We start from the raw sequence: 15,719 nt of genomic DNA on the forward strand, positions 1-15,719 counted from the left end.
AACGCAACGTCGATAATCAAACAAGTGTAGTGTTAGGTTTCCTTGTTTATTTCTAAAGGATAAGAAAGACATTAAACGCGTTAAACACGATCTGATGGTAAGTCAGAAAACAAGTTTGACGTGTAAATTTTAATGTTAGATAAAGGTGGTCGTGTTTTCGTTGGTTATTTTGGGAAAGCGGATACGGTTACAGAGCCTGATGATGTCTGGGCCTGTGATGAATAGATAAACATAAACATCTTCATTACTTTAATGTCTGTCTTGATTCTTAGGTTTGAATAAAAAACAACTCTTGGAGAGATAATAAAACTCTGGAAGAGTTGGGAAGTGAATTGAGCTGCGGTTTGATCAGCTTCACCTGCACTACAGGTAAGTCCAGCAGGAGGATCTGACGTCATCTCGACTTCACTGTGCCTCAGAACCATGAGGAACATTCCTGAGAATCTTAAGCAAAAGACTTTTGTGTTGTTTCATGACGTCAGACAAAGTGGAAAAGGTAGGTATGGTTTACATTTTGTGAATGATATTCTCACCTCTGATTGGACGAGGCGTCTGTCACTCAGGATCTGCAGGGAGTAGGAAATTGTTCATTTATCTAACTTTATTTCTTGTGCATGTGTGGAGTTCTGCCTTCAGTGCAATTTTAATTCTGTTAAAGAAACATATACACTCTGTTGCCAAAAGTTTTGGGACACCTCTCCAAATCACTGAATTCAGGGGTTGGGCTCAGCCCCTTAGTTCCAGTGAAAGGAACTCTTAATGCTTCAAGACATTTTGGACAATTTCATGCTCTTTGTGGGAACAGTTTGGGGATGACCCCTTCCTGTTCCAACATGACTGCACACCAGTGACCAAAGCAAGGTCCATAAAGACATGGATGAGTGAGTTTGGTGTGGAGGAACTTGACTGGCCTGCACAGAGTCCTGACCTCAACCCCATAGAACACCTTTGGGATGAATTAGAGTGGAGACTGTGAGCCAGACCTTCTCATCCAACATCAGTGTCTGACCTCACAAATGTGCTTCTAGAGGAATGGTCAAAAATTCTCATAAACACCCTCCTAAACCTTGTGGAAAGCCTTCCCAGAAGAGTTGAAGCTGTTATAGCTAAAGAGGACGGAACAACTCCATATTACATTCATGTGCATGTAAAGGCAGACGTCCCAGTTTAGGCCTGGCTTGCAGTCTCCACTCTATTTCATCCCAAAGGTGTTGGAACAGGAAGGGGTCATCCCCAAACTGTTCCCATAAAGAGCATGAAATTGTCCAAAATGTCTTGGTATGAAGCTGAAGCATTAAGAGTTCCTTTCACTGGAACTAAGGGGCCGAGTCCAACCCCTGAAAAACAACACCTGAACTCAATGATTTGGAGGGGTGTCCCAATACTTTTAGCAATATAGTGTGTATGTTTAAGTTGCACTATTAAAAAAAATGGATTAACGTGAAGGCAGAACTCCACACACGTTCCTACACAAGTTCCTACTTCCTGTATATCCTGAGTGACGGATGTCTCGTCCAATCAGAGGTAAGAATTCCATTCACAAACTATACCTAACTTTTCCTCTTTTTTTTTATCTGAGTCGTCCTTGTGTTTTCTGTTTTTTATATTGTTTTGCACTCCTCGGCCACCGTAATTTCCAACTTGAACAAAAATATTCCACTTAAAATGCTGGACATGATATCGCACTGGATTCTGGAATCGACTCCGGATTGATTACGAATGACTTTTTGAGGCTGAATGACTTTGATGGTTTTATTCCACCATAACAGGAGGAGTATGGTGGGCACCTGTGTCTGGCTGCTGCTGCTGTCTGTCTCTCTCAGGGTGTGGTCAGTGCCCATAGAGCGCAGTCCTAACACGCAGGACCAGAAGGCGGAGGAAAATGTGGTACGGCTGATTTAGATATAAAAACTGGATGATTTGTTGGATTAGCTGGAAGATCTGACTTCATTCTTTGTATCTTGTGCAATTCTAAGTTGATTTAATAAATGTGAGTATATAAATATTTGTGGAACCTGCTGTGTGTGTGTGTGTGTGTGTGTGTGTGTGTGTGTGTGTAGGACACAGGGCTGTATTATGATCGTTACCTGCGGGAGGTGATCGAGGTTCTGGAGACGGATCCTCACTTTAGAGAGAAACTACAGAGTTCAAACACAGAGGATATTAAAGTAACACACACACACATACACTCTCTGTCTTTCTCTCTCTTTCTCTAGTTCTCTCTCTCTTGTTCTCTTTCTCTCTCTCGTTCTCTCTCTCTCTCTCTCTCTCTCTCTCTGTCTTTTTCTCTTTCTCTCTCTCTCTCTCTCTCTCTCTCTCTCTCTCTCTCTCTCTCATCCTCTCATCAGTATGAATTGTCTTGGACCTTTGAGCTAAATTTGAATCTGAATAATGAGTCTCTGTCAGCCAATCAGCATTCAGCAGACTTTTAAAGAACTTCTGTTAATGTTAAGGCCTTTATGAATGGTGTGTTTGTGTTTGTGTGTGTCCTGCAATGTGACAGAATGGACGCCTCAGTAAGGAGCTGGATCTGGTGGGTCATCATGTCCGAACTCGGCTGGACGAGCTGAAGAGACAGGAAGTGTCTCGTCTCAGAATGCTGCTGAAGGCCAAACTGGACAGCAGCAACATGCAGAGTAAGAGCTGACTGTGTGTGTGTGAGAGAAAGAGAGAGAGTGAGAGCTGTGTGTGTGAGCGAGAGAGAGAGAGAGAGAGAGAGAGAGAGAGAGAGAACAGTGTGTCTGTGAGTCTCTGTGTGTGTGTGTGTGTGTGTGTGTGTTATTAATATGTTGTATTAAACCCCACACTGTTTCGGTTCCTGTTACTCTTCCAGGTGTTCAGATGGATCACGTCTCCTTACTGAAGCAGTTTGAACATCTGGATCCTCACAATCAGAACACCTTCGAGGCCAAAGACCTGGAGCTTCTCATCGCTACGGTGAGCTCCAGACTCAAATCACTCAGACTAACTGTGTTTACTGCTAAAGAGCTGCTGCTGTAAAGCAAGACCTGCCTTCCAGAGTAAGGGCATTTGTGATGTAGAGCCCATCTAGAACGCCATTGGCTCTCATGTACATCAGTCTAGCTATTCAGGACTCTGACTTCCTGTTTTAAAAGGAAATATGTCAGCACATGTCAGTGTTTTTGACAACTTAAGCAAGCTAGCTCTACTTCTCCCTGTGTGTGTGTGTGTGTGTGTGTGTGTGTGTGTGTGTGTTCGAGAAAGGCCACTAAAGACCTGGAGAATTACGATGCAGAGCGTCACGAGGAGTTCAAGCGATATGAGATGCTGAAGGAGCACGAGAGGAGGGAGTACCTGAAGAGTCTGGACCAGGAGAAGAGGGAGAGGGAGGAGAAGAGGATGGAGGAGATGAAGGAGAAACACCGCCAGCATCCCAAAGTCAATGCTCCGGTCAGTGTCTGTGTGTCCTGCACGTCTCCATCATGAGACAGGAAGTGGTGTGTCACCCTGATCTGGACGGTTTTGTAGCATTGTTAGTTCTGATAGTCTGATACGAATTCTCCAGAGAGCAGTGATAATCTTCAGAGAGCATCATTCCATCTATCTATCCATCCATCTATCTGAACATCCATCCATTAATACATACGTACATCTGAACATCTATCTATCTGAACGTCCATCCATCCATCTGAGCATCCATCCATTAATACATTCGTACATCTGAGTATCCATCCATCTGAGCATCCATCCATCCAAACATCCATCTGTCCAATAATACATACATACATCTGAACATCCATCCAAAATATCTGAGAATATGTCCATCCATCCATCCCAACGTCTTCATTCAATTCAATTCAATTTTATTTGTATAGCACTTTTAACAAAGAGCATTGTCTCAAAGCAGCTTTATATGAGAAACGACATAAGAAAACAACAAACATATGAACAGACAAACAGACAGACAGTCCTGGATGGTATCCCAAGTGAGCAAGACTGAGGTGACTGAGGCGACTGTGGCAAGGAAAAACTCCCTTAGATGGTAAGAGGAAGAAACCTTGAGAGGAACCAGACTCAAAAGGGAACCCATCCTCATTTGGGTGACAATTGTGTGATGTAGATACAGCATGTGTATAGTGTTATGTAAATCAATAAGGAGGTTGTTGTCCACAGCGCTGCTTGAATATCCCAATCCTCACAAGCAGAACCCGGCTGGAGCCGGTCCATCTCCGGATGCCACTGGAGCCGGCACAGTCTCTGTATGCCTCGGGATGGGTAGAAGAAGGGAAACAATGGAACAGCATTAGCGTAGCTGCTGTTCATAATATTAGCAGTACTAGCTGAATGTGCATTTAATCAGATGTACTGGAGTGCAAAGTTATGGGAAGTGTTAGATGTATGCCTGGCTAAAGAGATAAGTCTTTAGTCTACATTTAAACTGGGAGACTGTGTCTGAGCCCCGAACACTGTCAGGAAGACTATTCCAAAGTTTTGGAGCTAAATACTAAAACGCGCTACCCCATTTTGGGGACTAGATATTCATCCATGTGATCTTGTATCATCTATCCATCTAGCCAAGCATCTATCTGAACATCCATCATCTGAACATTCATCTATCCATCAATCTGAACCTCCATTATCTGAAGATATATACATCTATCCGTCTGAACATCCATCCATTAATACATACATACACCTGAAAATCTAACTGAGCATTCATCCATCCATCCATTTATACAATCATCCTTCCGTCTGAACTTCCTTTTATCCATCTATCCTAACATCCATGCATTAATACATTAAGTATGCTTAAACACTCATCCGAGCATCCATTCGTTTAAACTTCCATCCAACTCTCCCAACATCTCATCATTTATTCATCTATCTATCTATCTATCTATCTATCTATCTATCTATCTATCTATCTATCTATCTATCTATCTATCTATCTATCCAAACATTTATCCATCCATCTGAATTTCCTTCCATTCATCCAGCCCCAACAACTGAACATCCATCCGTATATCTATTCAAACATTTATCCTTCCATCCAAACATTCAACATCTATCTATGCATCCATCAACTTCCGTCTGTCCATCCCAGCATCTGAAGAGCCATCCATCCATCTATTCAACATCCATTCATTTGAACATTCATCTATCCATTTAGTAGAGTAACTTTAAATGACTGACTATTCAGAGTGAGACTGAAGAGAGGGTCAGTATCGGGTCAGTATCTAAAGGTTGTTGTGATGTTCCTCTCTGTAGGGGAGCGTGGACCAGCTGAAAGAGGTGTGGGAGGAGACCGATGGGCTGGACCCACAGGAGTTTAACCCCAAGACCTTCTTCAAACTGCACGGTAAGTGTTAGGGTGCACAAACTGTTGAGCTCGGACCTCATGATGTGTTGAGACTCGTTATAGCGAAACAAAGCAGTACGTTAAAGTGGAACCGAATGAAACATTAGCTCTGGGGCTAAGCTGTTCACTCGTTTGATGCTTAAGGGGGTGTGGCTTAGGTCCTATTCAATTTAAATTTGAATTAACTAGGAAGCTAGCATATTAGCTTGTGAAATTAGCTAGCATGCTAGCATATTAGCTTGTGAAATTAACTAGCATGCATGCATATTAGCTTGTGAAATTAGCTAGCATACTAGCATATTAGCTCGTGAAATTAGCTAGCATACTAGCATATTAGCTTGTGAAATTAACTAGCATGCTTGCATATTAGCTCGTGAAATTAGCTAGTTAGAAGCTAATTAGAAGTTATTAAAGTCTGGTATTAAACGATACGATACGGAAGGAGTCTCCAGTGCGAGTGCTTTATAACGGTCATGGGTAAAGTGTCTGTGTTTTTCTTCCTCCTTCAGACACTAACGGAGACGGTGTGCTGGACGAGCAGGAGCTGGAAGCGCTCTTCACGAAGGAGGTAAAGACACCAACGCTAGCTAGCTAGCGGATGCTAATTTGGTCCAGTTGTAATGCCAGATTAGTTGGCATCACTACAAGCTAGCCATGCTAATAGCATGCTAATTATTGTACTATAGAGTTAGCACTTTTATTGTGGTGATGTGCTACATGTCTATTTAGTAGTGATGTCATAACCTTTCAGCCAATCACGTTAAAGAGAACCCTGAATAAATATTTATTTATTTTTCCTGAGGTCAGCTGGAGAAGGTGTATGACCCGAAAAACGAGGAGGACGACATGATGGAGATGGAGGAGGAGAGACTGCGCATGAGGGAACACGTCATGAAAAACGTCCGACACGTCTCTCTAACCTTCATTTACAGTTTTTAACTGTGTGTGTGTGTGTGTGTGTGTGTGTGTGTGTGTGTGTGTGTGTGGCCCTGTTTCATCAGCTGATCTCAACAGAATTCATTTACGCTTGCAGACCTGTCTCTTTCTCTGTTTATCCATTTATCTGTCTGTCTGTCTACCCACATACCCACCTGTCTTTCATACTTACTTGTCTGTCTCTCTCTGTTTATCTGTATATCTATCTGTCTGTCTACCTATCTGATCACATACCCACCTGTCTTTCATACTTACCTGTCTGTCTGTCTCTCTCTGTTTATTTATCCATTTATCTGTCTTGTCTGTCTACCTGCACACATACCTACCTGTCTTGCATACAACCTGTCAATTTATTTATGTTGATCTGTCTCTGTCTGCCTGTCTGTCTGTCTGTCTATATACATACCTACCTCTCTGTCTCTCTTTCTCCCTGTCTATTAATTTATTTATACGTTTATCTACTTGTCTGCTTGCATGCCTTTCTCTCTCTCTATCTGCTTGAATACCTGTCTGTCTGCTCTAATCCCTGTCTGTTTGTCTGCCTGCCTGCATACATACTTTTCTGTCTGTCTCTCTTTCTCTATCTCTATTCATTTATTTATGTTTATCTACCTGTCTGCTTGCATACCTGTCTGTCTATCTTCCTACCTGTCTGTCTGTATACATACTTACTGGTCTGTCTGTCTGTCTGCATACATACCTACCTGTCTGTCTCTCTTTCTCTCTATCTATTCATTTATTTATACATTTATCTACCTGTCTGCTTGCATACCTGTCTGTCTGTCTCTGTGCTCTTAATTTATTTCTATTTGGTTAAACTCTAATATATATTCTAATAGAATAATTAAATACTATATTATAATATTTAATTAGTTATTCATGTTATTATGTTTAGTGATTTTATGTTCAATATCTGTTTATTAACTCTGTTTGTATTGTTTATTTTTGTTGACCCTGCAGGTGGACCTGAATCACGACCGCCTGGTCAGCCTGGACGAGTTCCTCAAATCCACGGAGAAGAAAGAGTTCAGAAGCCCGAATGAGTGGGAGGTACGAGAGCAGCCCTGAGGCACAGGTACAGACTGCTGCCATGGCGACAGGGTCATGTGACCTGCTAACGATTATGCCTTTTTTTTTTTTTTTTAAATAGACGCTGGACGACAAGAAGCCGGTGTACACGGAGGAGGAGCTTCAGCGCTTTGAGGCGGAGCTTTGGGATAAACAGGTGGAGCTGAGCAGGAGGGCGGAGACTCTGAGACAAGAACAGGAGCTTCTGAAAGAGAGAGGCAAAGCGCTTGAGGCCCAAAAGAAGGAGTACCAACAGGTGAGCATGTGGTTGCCATGGTGATGATGGTTAGATTGCTGTGCTGCTTGTTCATCACCTTGCTGTGTGTATGAAAGGCGGTGATGGAGATGTCGCAGAGACAGAAAGCCCAGCAGGCGGCAAAACAACCTCCTCCATCAGGCCCTAACGGAGAACTGAGGTTCCAGCCGGATGCTCAGAACCTGGCTCAGGAACAGGATCAAGGTATGATAAGCTAAAATTTTTCATTAGTTAATTTGTTAGCTACTACAGCAGTTACGCTAAACACAGCTACTAGCGTCCACATAACTAAAATAATGTGATGGTGAAAATTAGCATTGTTTGTGGGCGTGGCCAGACAATGCATAGCCTAATTATCAAGTTGATTACACATGAATTTGAAAGAGGTGTGGCCTGTGTAGGTCAGCCCACTAAAGAGGGTGTGGTCCGTTTAGGTTAGGCCCCATGAAACAGGTGTCTCCTCTGTCTAGTGAAGGTGACCAGGCCTCTGTGTCACACTCTGTAAAGGAGGGGTGGCCTCTGTGTCACACTCTGTAAAGGAGGGGTGGCCTCTGTGTCACACTCTGTAAAGGAGGCGTGACCTCTATGTCACACTCAGTAAAGGAGGTGTGGCCTCTGTGTCATTCTCAGTAAAGGAGACATGGTCTCTGTGTCACATTTAGTAAAGGAGGCGTGACCTCTGTGTCACACTTGGTAAAGGAGGTGTGGCCTCAGGATCAGGCCTAAGGAAGGTATAATCTATTTAGCTCAGTTTTAGTGGAGGAGGTGTGGCCTCTGTATGTCTTACACTAAAGGGGTGTGTGTGTGTGTGTGTGTGTGTGTGTGTGTGTTTTTCAGTTGGAAAGGTGCCTGTCAATCAGAACGGAGAGGTCCAGAATGGCCCTGCTGCTGAACCACCACAGAACCTTCCTCAACACACACCATAACAGCTCCCATCACATCACTCACACACACACACACACACACACACACACAGTATTTCTATAAGAGAACCACTAAAATATAAGCAAGTGACAAATCACACACACTTACACACACTTACACCCTGCTGCTAAACCCTCTCCTCATCAGAACCTCTTTCTGCAGCCATGCTTTATCGTCCGTTTGGTTTGTGGTTTTTAATCTTGTTTGATCTCGAGCGATGATTGTCGCATGTCAATTAACAGTAAATTCCTTCCTGACCTATTTGCATATTAATTTGCATAATTAACACACAAGTTTTTAATGATGTGCAAAGGAAGCGATGCAGTTCAGCTTCTAAAGCTTTAACGTTCACCATCGTTTAACATCGGTTACGTAGCATAGATCTCCAACTAGCCGAGCTGAGCCTCACGCCATCGTGCAGCCGCATTGCATTCTGGGATATATTTCATGTGTTTCAGGGTGGAGTTTCAATAGCGTGTGAATTTGTATAGAAAATTTCCAGACTGAATATTAGCTTTACATTTTTTGGTGAAAGACTTTTATTTTGAATGTAGTCCATTGGCTAAGACGTGTGTATTGTGTTTCATTTTGCACTGGAGCTACAAGACTTAACGTTGCTAACAAGCCAGCAGGTTGACAGACGTCTAGACGGCGATCATCTTGGATGTTCATAATTACTTTATGCTGCGTTTGACTTATCAACGAAGCGAGGAATTGTCATTTTTCCTGAAATAAGGATGCCATCTTTGTAGATTTGTTTGTTATAGATTTAACAAGCTGTGATTGGCCATGCTGTTATGATGTCACTTCCTGTGGGGGCGTTTACTTGGGGTGGGGTGGGGGGTGGATGTCTGTTCGCTTTTGGGCATCAGAAATGGTTACATCTTTTAGTCGAATGCAGCGTTATTCCTCTGTGGGATTTGATATGACATCGCCCCTATATTGATAGGCCACACCCCCAAAAGCTGGATGATGATGATGATGATGATGATGATTTTTTTTTTAATCTAGTTTCAACCTGTTGCACATTTTGCTCTATAAATTGCTGGATTGTTTGGTAAATACTTCTGTAAACACACACACACACACACACATAGGACAGGAATTCTCTGGATTCTGTTAATTATTTTAATCATAATAAAGCTGTCATCAGATTCTACACTGAACTGCTGTAGTGTCATTTCTAGTGAGTGTGTGTGTGTGTGTGTGTGTTTCCACCACCTCCCTCAGGTAACAATACAGCCAGTACAATCCTAATACAGCCTCAACACACACACACACACACACACACACTCGTCCTGTTCTTACAGGTTAAGGCTTTACAATCCTGCACAGGATATAAAACACACCTCTGTTTGATCACCGAACACAGAACATAAGGGGTGTGTAAACTTTTGCACTTTGTACAAATTTGACTCATTAAAGCCTTTTATTTTAATAAAATATTATAAAAAAATATTATAAATGAAAATAAAATAAGAAACTCTGGTAACTTTTATTTGTCTGGTTGCAGAAAAACTACACAAAGAAAAAAAAATAATCAGAAAAGAAATCACATCACAATAAAATTAAAAAACAAAGAAACAGTGTATGTGTAAATAAATACAGAAATAAACAATGCTAATTTTGTTTACAGATTTGTTTCTCAAGTATTTGCACCATGTTTTCCTGAGATATCGGGTTTAATATCCAAGTTTAAAGTTAAAGTTCTATAATTTGATGTTATGTGTTGAGATAAAATTACAAGTTATGTTATTAAACTTTAAAATCACAAAAATAATTATATATATATATATATATATATATATATACACTATATTGCCAAAAGTATTGGCTCACCCATCCAAATACATCACTTCCATGGCCACAGGTGTATAAAATCAAGCACCTAGGCATGCAGACTGTTTTTACAAACATTTGTGAAAGAATGGGTCGCTCTCAGGAGCTCAGTGAATTCCAGCGTGGAACTGTGATAGGATGCCACCTGTGCAACAAATCCAGTCGTGAAATTTCCTCGCTCCTAAATATTCCACAGTCAACTGTCAGCTGTATTATAAGAACGTGGAAGTGTTTGGGAACGACAGCAACTCAGCCACCAAGTGGTAGGCCACGTAAACTGACGGAGCGGGGTCAGCGGATGATGAGGCGCATAGTGCGAAGAGGTCACCAACTTTCTGCAGAGTCAATCGCTACAGACCTCCAAACTTCATGTGGCCTTCAGATGAGCTCAAGAACAGTGCGCAGAGAGCTTCATGGAATGGGTTTCCATGGCCGAGCAGCTGCATCCAAGCCATACATCACCAAGTGCAAAGCAAAGCGTCGGATGCAGTGGTGTAAAGCACGCCGCCACTGGACTCTAGAGCAGTGGAGACGCGTTCTCTGGAGTGACGAATCACGCTTCTCCATCTGGCAATCTGATGGACGAGTCTGGGTTTGGCGGTTGCCAGGAGAACGGTACTTGTCTGACTGCATTGTGCCAAGTGTAAAGTTTGGTGGAGGGGGGATTATGGTGTGGGGTTGTTTTTCAGGAGCTGGGCTTGGCCCCTTAGTTCCAGTGAAAGGAACTCTGAATGCTTCAGCATACCAAGACATTTTGGACCATTCCATGCTCCCAACTTTGTGGGAACAGTTTGGAGCTGGCCCCTTCCTCTTCCAACATGACTGTGCACCAGTGACCAAAGCAAGGTCCATAAAGACATGGATGACAGAGTCTGGTGTGGATGAACTTGACTGGCCTGCACAGAGTCCTGACCTCAACCCCATAGAACACCTTTGGGATGAATTAGAGCGGAGACTGAGAGCCAGACCTTCTCGTCCAACATCAGTGTGTGACCTCACAAATGCGCTTCTGGAAGAATGGTCAAAAATTCCCATAAACACACTCCTAAACCTTGTGGACAGCCTTCCCAGAAGAGTTGAAGCTGTTATAGCTGCAAAGGGTGGACCGACGTCATATTGAACCCTATGGATTAGGAATGGGATGTCACTTAAGTTCATATGCGAGTCAAGGCAGGTGAGCGAATACTTTTGGCAATATAGTGTGTGTGTATATATATATATATTTTTTTTTTCTCCATTAATTCAGTAAAATATTGCAGAAATAAGCGTCTGGAAAGAAGACTTGAGCGCGTGACCTTGCCTCGCGACCTTGACCACGCCTCGTGCCACGCCTTCGTACAGATGACTCCATTTATTATCCTTCTTGCTGATGCTGTGTGAAAGTTTGTGAAATGTTTCTACAAACCGAAATTTCATTAAAAAATGTTTTTATTAAAAAGTTCTCCAAATAACGGAAGTGAAATGTTAAAGTTTAAAGTTAATAAGATGGTTAGCTTCGTCACCGAGTCTCAACATAAACACAGGTAAGAGCTGTGACTAACTCTGAATAACTTTTTTATTCTTTCTGTATTTGTGTCTAGTTTGAACATTTAGTAGGCTGGGAAGCTTAAAATGTAATACCTTTAACAACTTTAATATCGTTTTGATAGAATACCTACGCTAAATAAATAGCTGCTAATGCTAGCGAGCTGTAGATAACCGTTACTAAACTGAGATTGTTCCAGATGTAGCTCGCGACGGTATCGCGAGACTGGAGGTCACGAGATTCTGCTTCACGACGCTATCTGACAAGCGCTAGTTTTGGTGACTTTCACTGGAAAATAATTTTCTAAAAATAATGTTTGTTGACACTAAATGACCCAGTCTGGTTAATCAGCAGCAGTGATGGCAAGTTCGGATCATTTTACTGACTGACTCGGATCTTTGAATCTCGTTCAGTTAATTTCTTTTCGAGTCATTTCTTACAGTGTTACGTGTTCATAGCCAATTACCTCGACACATCTACTCTTACACGAACGTTGATCACATCTGGAATAAGACAAAACTATAAACCAGTTGTAGGAAACAGGAGTAATAGTGATGTTTAGAATGAATCCTTAATATGACTCGGGTACACCGAATCGACTCAGAAAGCGATTCGTTCAGTTTGTATTGACCGCGCATGCGCAACATCCTATAGCTTCTTATACGATGGGAAAATATTAAATAGTGGGAAATATTAATTCATGAATTTGCCCTTTCTCTGCCTGTCTGTAAACAAATATTACCTAATAAAATAAACTGAGCCTACAAACACACAATCCATCCATCCATCCATCCATGTATCCTAACCCTAACCTCCATCCATCCCTCCATACATCTTTCCATCCATCCTAAACCTAACATCCATCCATCTGACCCATCATTAATCAGCAGATAGTAAGAATGCAGCTCTTCTGAGAACATCTTCACTATAACTTTTCCAACAGATTAATCAACATCTTCACTTTGTGTCTCTTTCTAACATCATGTCCTGCCCTGAAGGTTCCTGAATCACTTTGTTTTTGTTGGTTCTTGCTCTTGGATCTCTCTCAGCTGTATCTTGATGTTATTCCTGACTTATACGTCTCTTACACTATATTGCCAAAAGTTTTGGGACACCCCTTCAAATCATTGAGTTCAGGCATTCCAATCACTTCCATGGCCACAGGTGTATAAAATCAAGCTCCGAGGCATGCAGGCTGCTTCTACAAACATTTTTGAAAGACTAGGTCACTCTCAGGAGCTCCGTGAGTTCAAGCGTGGTACTGTGATCCATTCGTGAAATTTCCCCACTACTTAATATTTCACGGTCAATTGATAGTGTTATTATAACAAAGTGGAAGCAATTAGGAGCAACAGCAACAGCTTTGAAGTGGTAGACCACGTAAAATCATAGAGCGGGGTCAGCGCAATGTCCAGAAAGACATGTATGAGTGAGTTTGGTGTGGAGGAACTTCACAGAGTCCTGACCTCAACCTGATAGAACACCTCCTTTGGGATGAATTAGAGCAGAGACTGAGATCCAGGCCTTCTCGTCCAACATCAGTGTCTGACCTCACAATTGTGCTGCTTCTAGAGGAATGGTCAAAAATTCCCATAAACACACTCCTAAACCTTGTGGAAAGCCTTCCCAGAAGAGTTGAAGCTGTTATAGGTGCAGAGGGTGGGACAACTCCATATTAAACTCTACAGATTAAGAATGAAACGTCATGTAAAGGCAAGATCACGTGCATGTCCCAAAACGTTTGGCAATATAGTGTTTATAATCTTGGGAAATGCAGTTAAACAGAGGGAGAGGCTGATAAATGTGGTGTAAATGAAACAAAAAACTGGGTTTATCATGTAGCTCTGTTTATTTACTATACCACACAAAATAAAACCTCCCACAATGCACCTCAAAAACCAGGGAGCATCAATGCTTACTATGTTCCCTTATAGGAAATGATGTCATATTGATGTTGATTATTTACTTTAATTTAAAGAAATCCACTAGCTAGCCTACCATCCTGTTGGAAGAACCATTCAATTCAATTTCATTTCATTTCATTTTATTTGTACAGAACTTTTAACAATGGACATTAGACGGTTGTTGGAGTCTCTCTTCCCTCTGTGATGGACATTTACTTCACACGCTGCATCCACAAAACAAACAGCATTGTGGATGACTTTCTTTGTCTGTTTCTCAAGCTCCATCGCCAACCTCTCCTTCTCGGCCTGAAACGTTTTCTTTAACTTTCGCCTCTGTAGCCTCTTCCATGCTCTTTCTCAAACTGCGCTTGAGCTTGAGACATTCTTGCTTTTTCTCCATCATCAACTTTTTCCTTTCTCTCCCAGACTCGAGCTCCATCCTCTCCTTTTCAGCCCGAGATCTTCTCATTATCTCATCCATTTCCTCCATTAGATCCTCCATCACATCTGCCATCCTGGTTTGTCTGGTCACATTTTCTTTCTGCTGGAGCTGCAGTCTCTCTATCTCTTTCATCATCCTCTCTTTCTCCTTGATTTTCTTCTTTTGGAATAAGTTTCTGAACCATTTCTACTTTTTCGTACCAAATGATATCTGGAGCTTCTCCACTGTCAAAGGCTCCTTCATCTCTGCTTCCTTCTGAAGTTTGTCTACCATTCTTTTCAGTTCCTCGATCTCTTCTGTCTTGTTGTCCAGCACCTCCAACATTGTGAAGGTCTTCTGTGCCCAGCTTTCAGTGTGCTCTCTCCAGGTAGCTTCAATCTCCAGCTTCTGTTTCTCAATATGGTCATGTTCCCTTCTCGCGTTCTCCAGATCCGTCAGGAGCTTCTCTCGTTCCTGCCTCCACTGCTTGCGCCTCTCATCCATGTCTTGCTCCAGACACTTGATCTTTTCGTCTGCCTCCATCTTCAACATGTCTCTGTGCTTCTTCCTCTCATAATTCATCTTGTCCACTTCCTCACGAATCAGAGCCTCGTACAGCCTCACCTCGGCTCGCCTCTTCTCCTCGATTTTTTCCACCTCTTTCACCCAGAAGTTCCTCTCCTTCTTTAGCATTTCAATCTTCTTCTTCATCTCCTCTCTCATCTCTCTTTCTATCCTCAGCTCCTCCTGGGTCTCCTTCAGCTGGACTTTCAGAGGCTTCTTATTCTGCTGTAAAACATAAGAAGAAAAAGTTGTTGTTTTTTCTTTCTTTGTTTTTCCTCCAAAAGCTGAAAGCATCAGTACTTACAGGAATAGCTCCTTCCTTCTTGGAGATAGAAAACATGCGGTTAGGACGCATCCAAATGTTTTGTAAAGAACTCGCCATCATCCTGGGGTTCCAACTACAAAAGAACATATCTTCAATACATCAACATCATCAAGAAAATAAACACTCATTTAACTCTTTAACTTCTTCTGAATATTATTATTTATGATCCTCTTTCCATCACCTGACACGCCTCTCTTCAGCCATTTCTTTGTTTTTATTTATTGATGGATGAACATCACATCCAGGCTGAAATCCAAACCTTCTTATTCTAGATATTTCACTTTACTGTAGTATATCATTTATTTATTAATGATGATGATGTTTATCTACACAGCAGTTTTCAATAATAATAATAATAATAATAATAACACATATAAACATCTTTAAGAAACATCAGGAACAATGATAGATAGATAGACAGACATACACACAGGAATATAGATAGATAGATAGATAGACAGACAGACATACACACAGGAAGATAGATAGATAGATAGATAGATAGATAGATAGATAGATAGATAGATAGATAGATAGATAGATAGATAGATAAACAGACACAGACATACAGATAGATAGACAGACACACAGACATAGATAGACAGACAGATAGACAGACAGACAGATAGATAGACAT

At 41.7% G+C, this 15,719-nt stretch overlaps 1 protein-coding gene across 1 annotated transcript; it reads left to right on the forward strand.

Moving 5' to 3' along the window:
* The first annotated feature begins 53 nt into the window (after nucleotides 1-53).
* nucb1 (nucleobindin 1) lies at nucleotides 54-9,670 on the forward strand. Its single transcript, XM_058409434.1, has 14 exons — nucleotides 54-97; nucleotides 273-369; nucleotides 1,770-1,887; nucleotides 2,061-2,168; nucleotides 2,504-2,636; nucleotides 2,834-2,937; nucleotides 3,226-3,411; nucleotides 5,230-5,320; nucleotides 5,830-5,888; nucleotides 6,128-6,220; nucleotides 7,217-7,306; nucleotides 7,407-7,580; nucleotides 7,658-7,784; nucleotides 8,418-9,670. Exons 3-14 carry the CDS (start codon nucleotides 1,777-1,779, stop codon nucleotides 8,504-8,506), a joined length of 1,365 nt encoding a protein of 454 aa, XP_058265417.1. The 5' UTR covers nucleotides 54-97; nucleotides 273-369; nucleotides 1,770-1,776; the 3' UTR covers nucleotides 8,507-9,670.
* Nucleotides 9,671-15,719: the final 6,049 nt, after the last annotated feature.

This window comes from Hemibagrus wyckioides, linkage group LG02, assembly GCF_019097595.1.
Source record: "Hemibagrus wyckioides isolate EC202008001 linkage group LG02, SWU_Hwy_1.0, whole genome shotgun sequence".
Lineage (NCBI taxonomy): Eukaryota > Metazoa > Chordata > Actinopteri > Siluriformes > Bagridae > Hemibagrus > Hemibagrus wyckioides.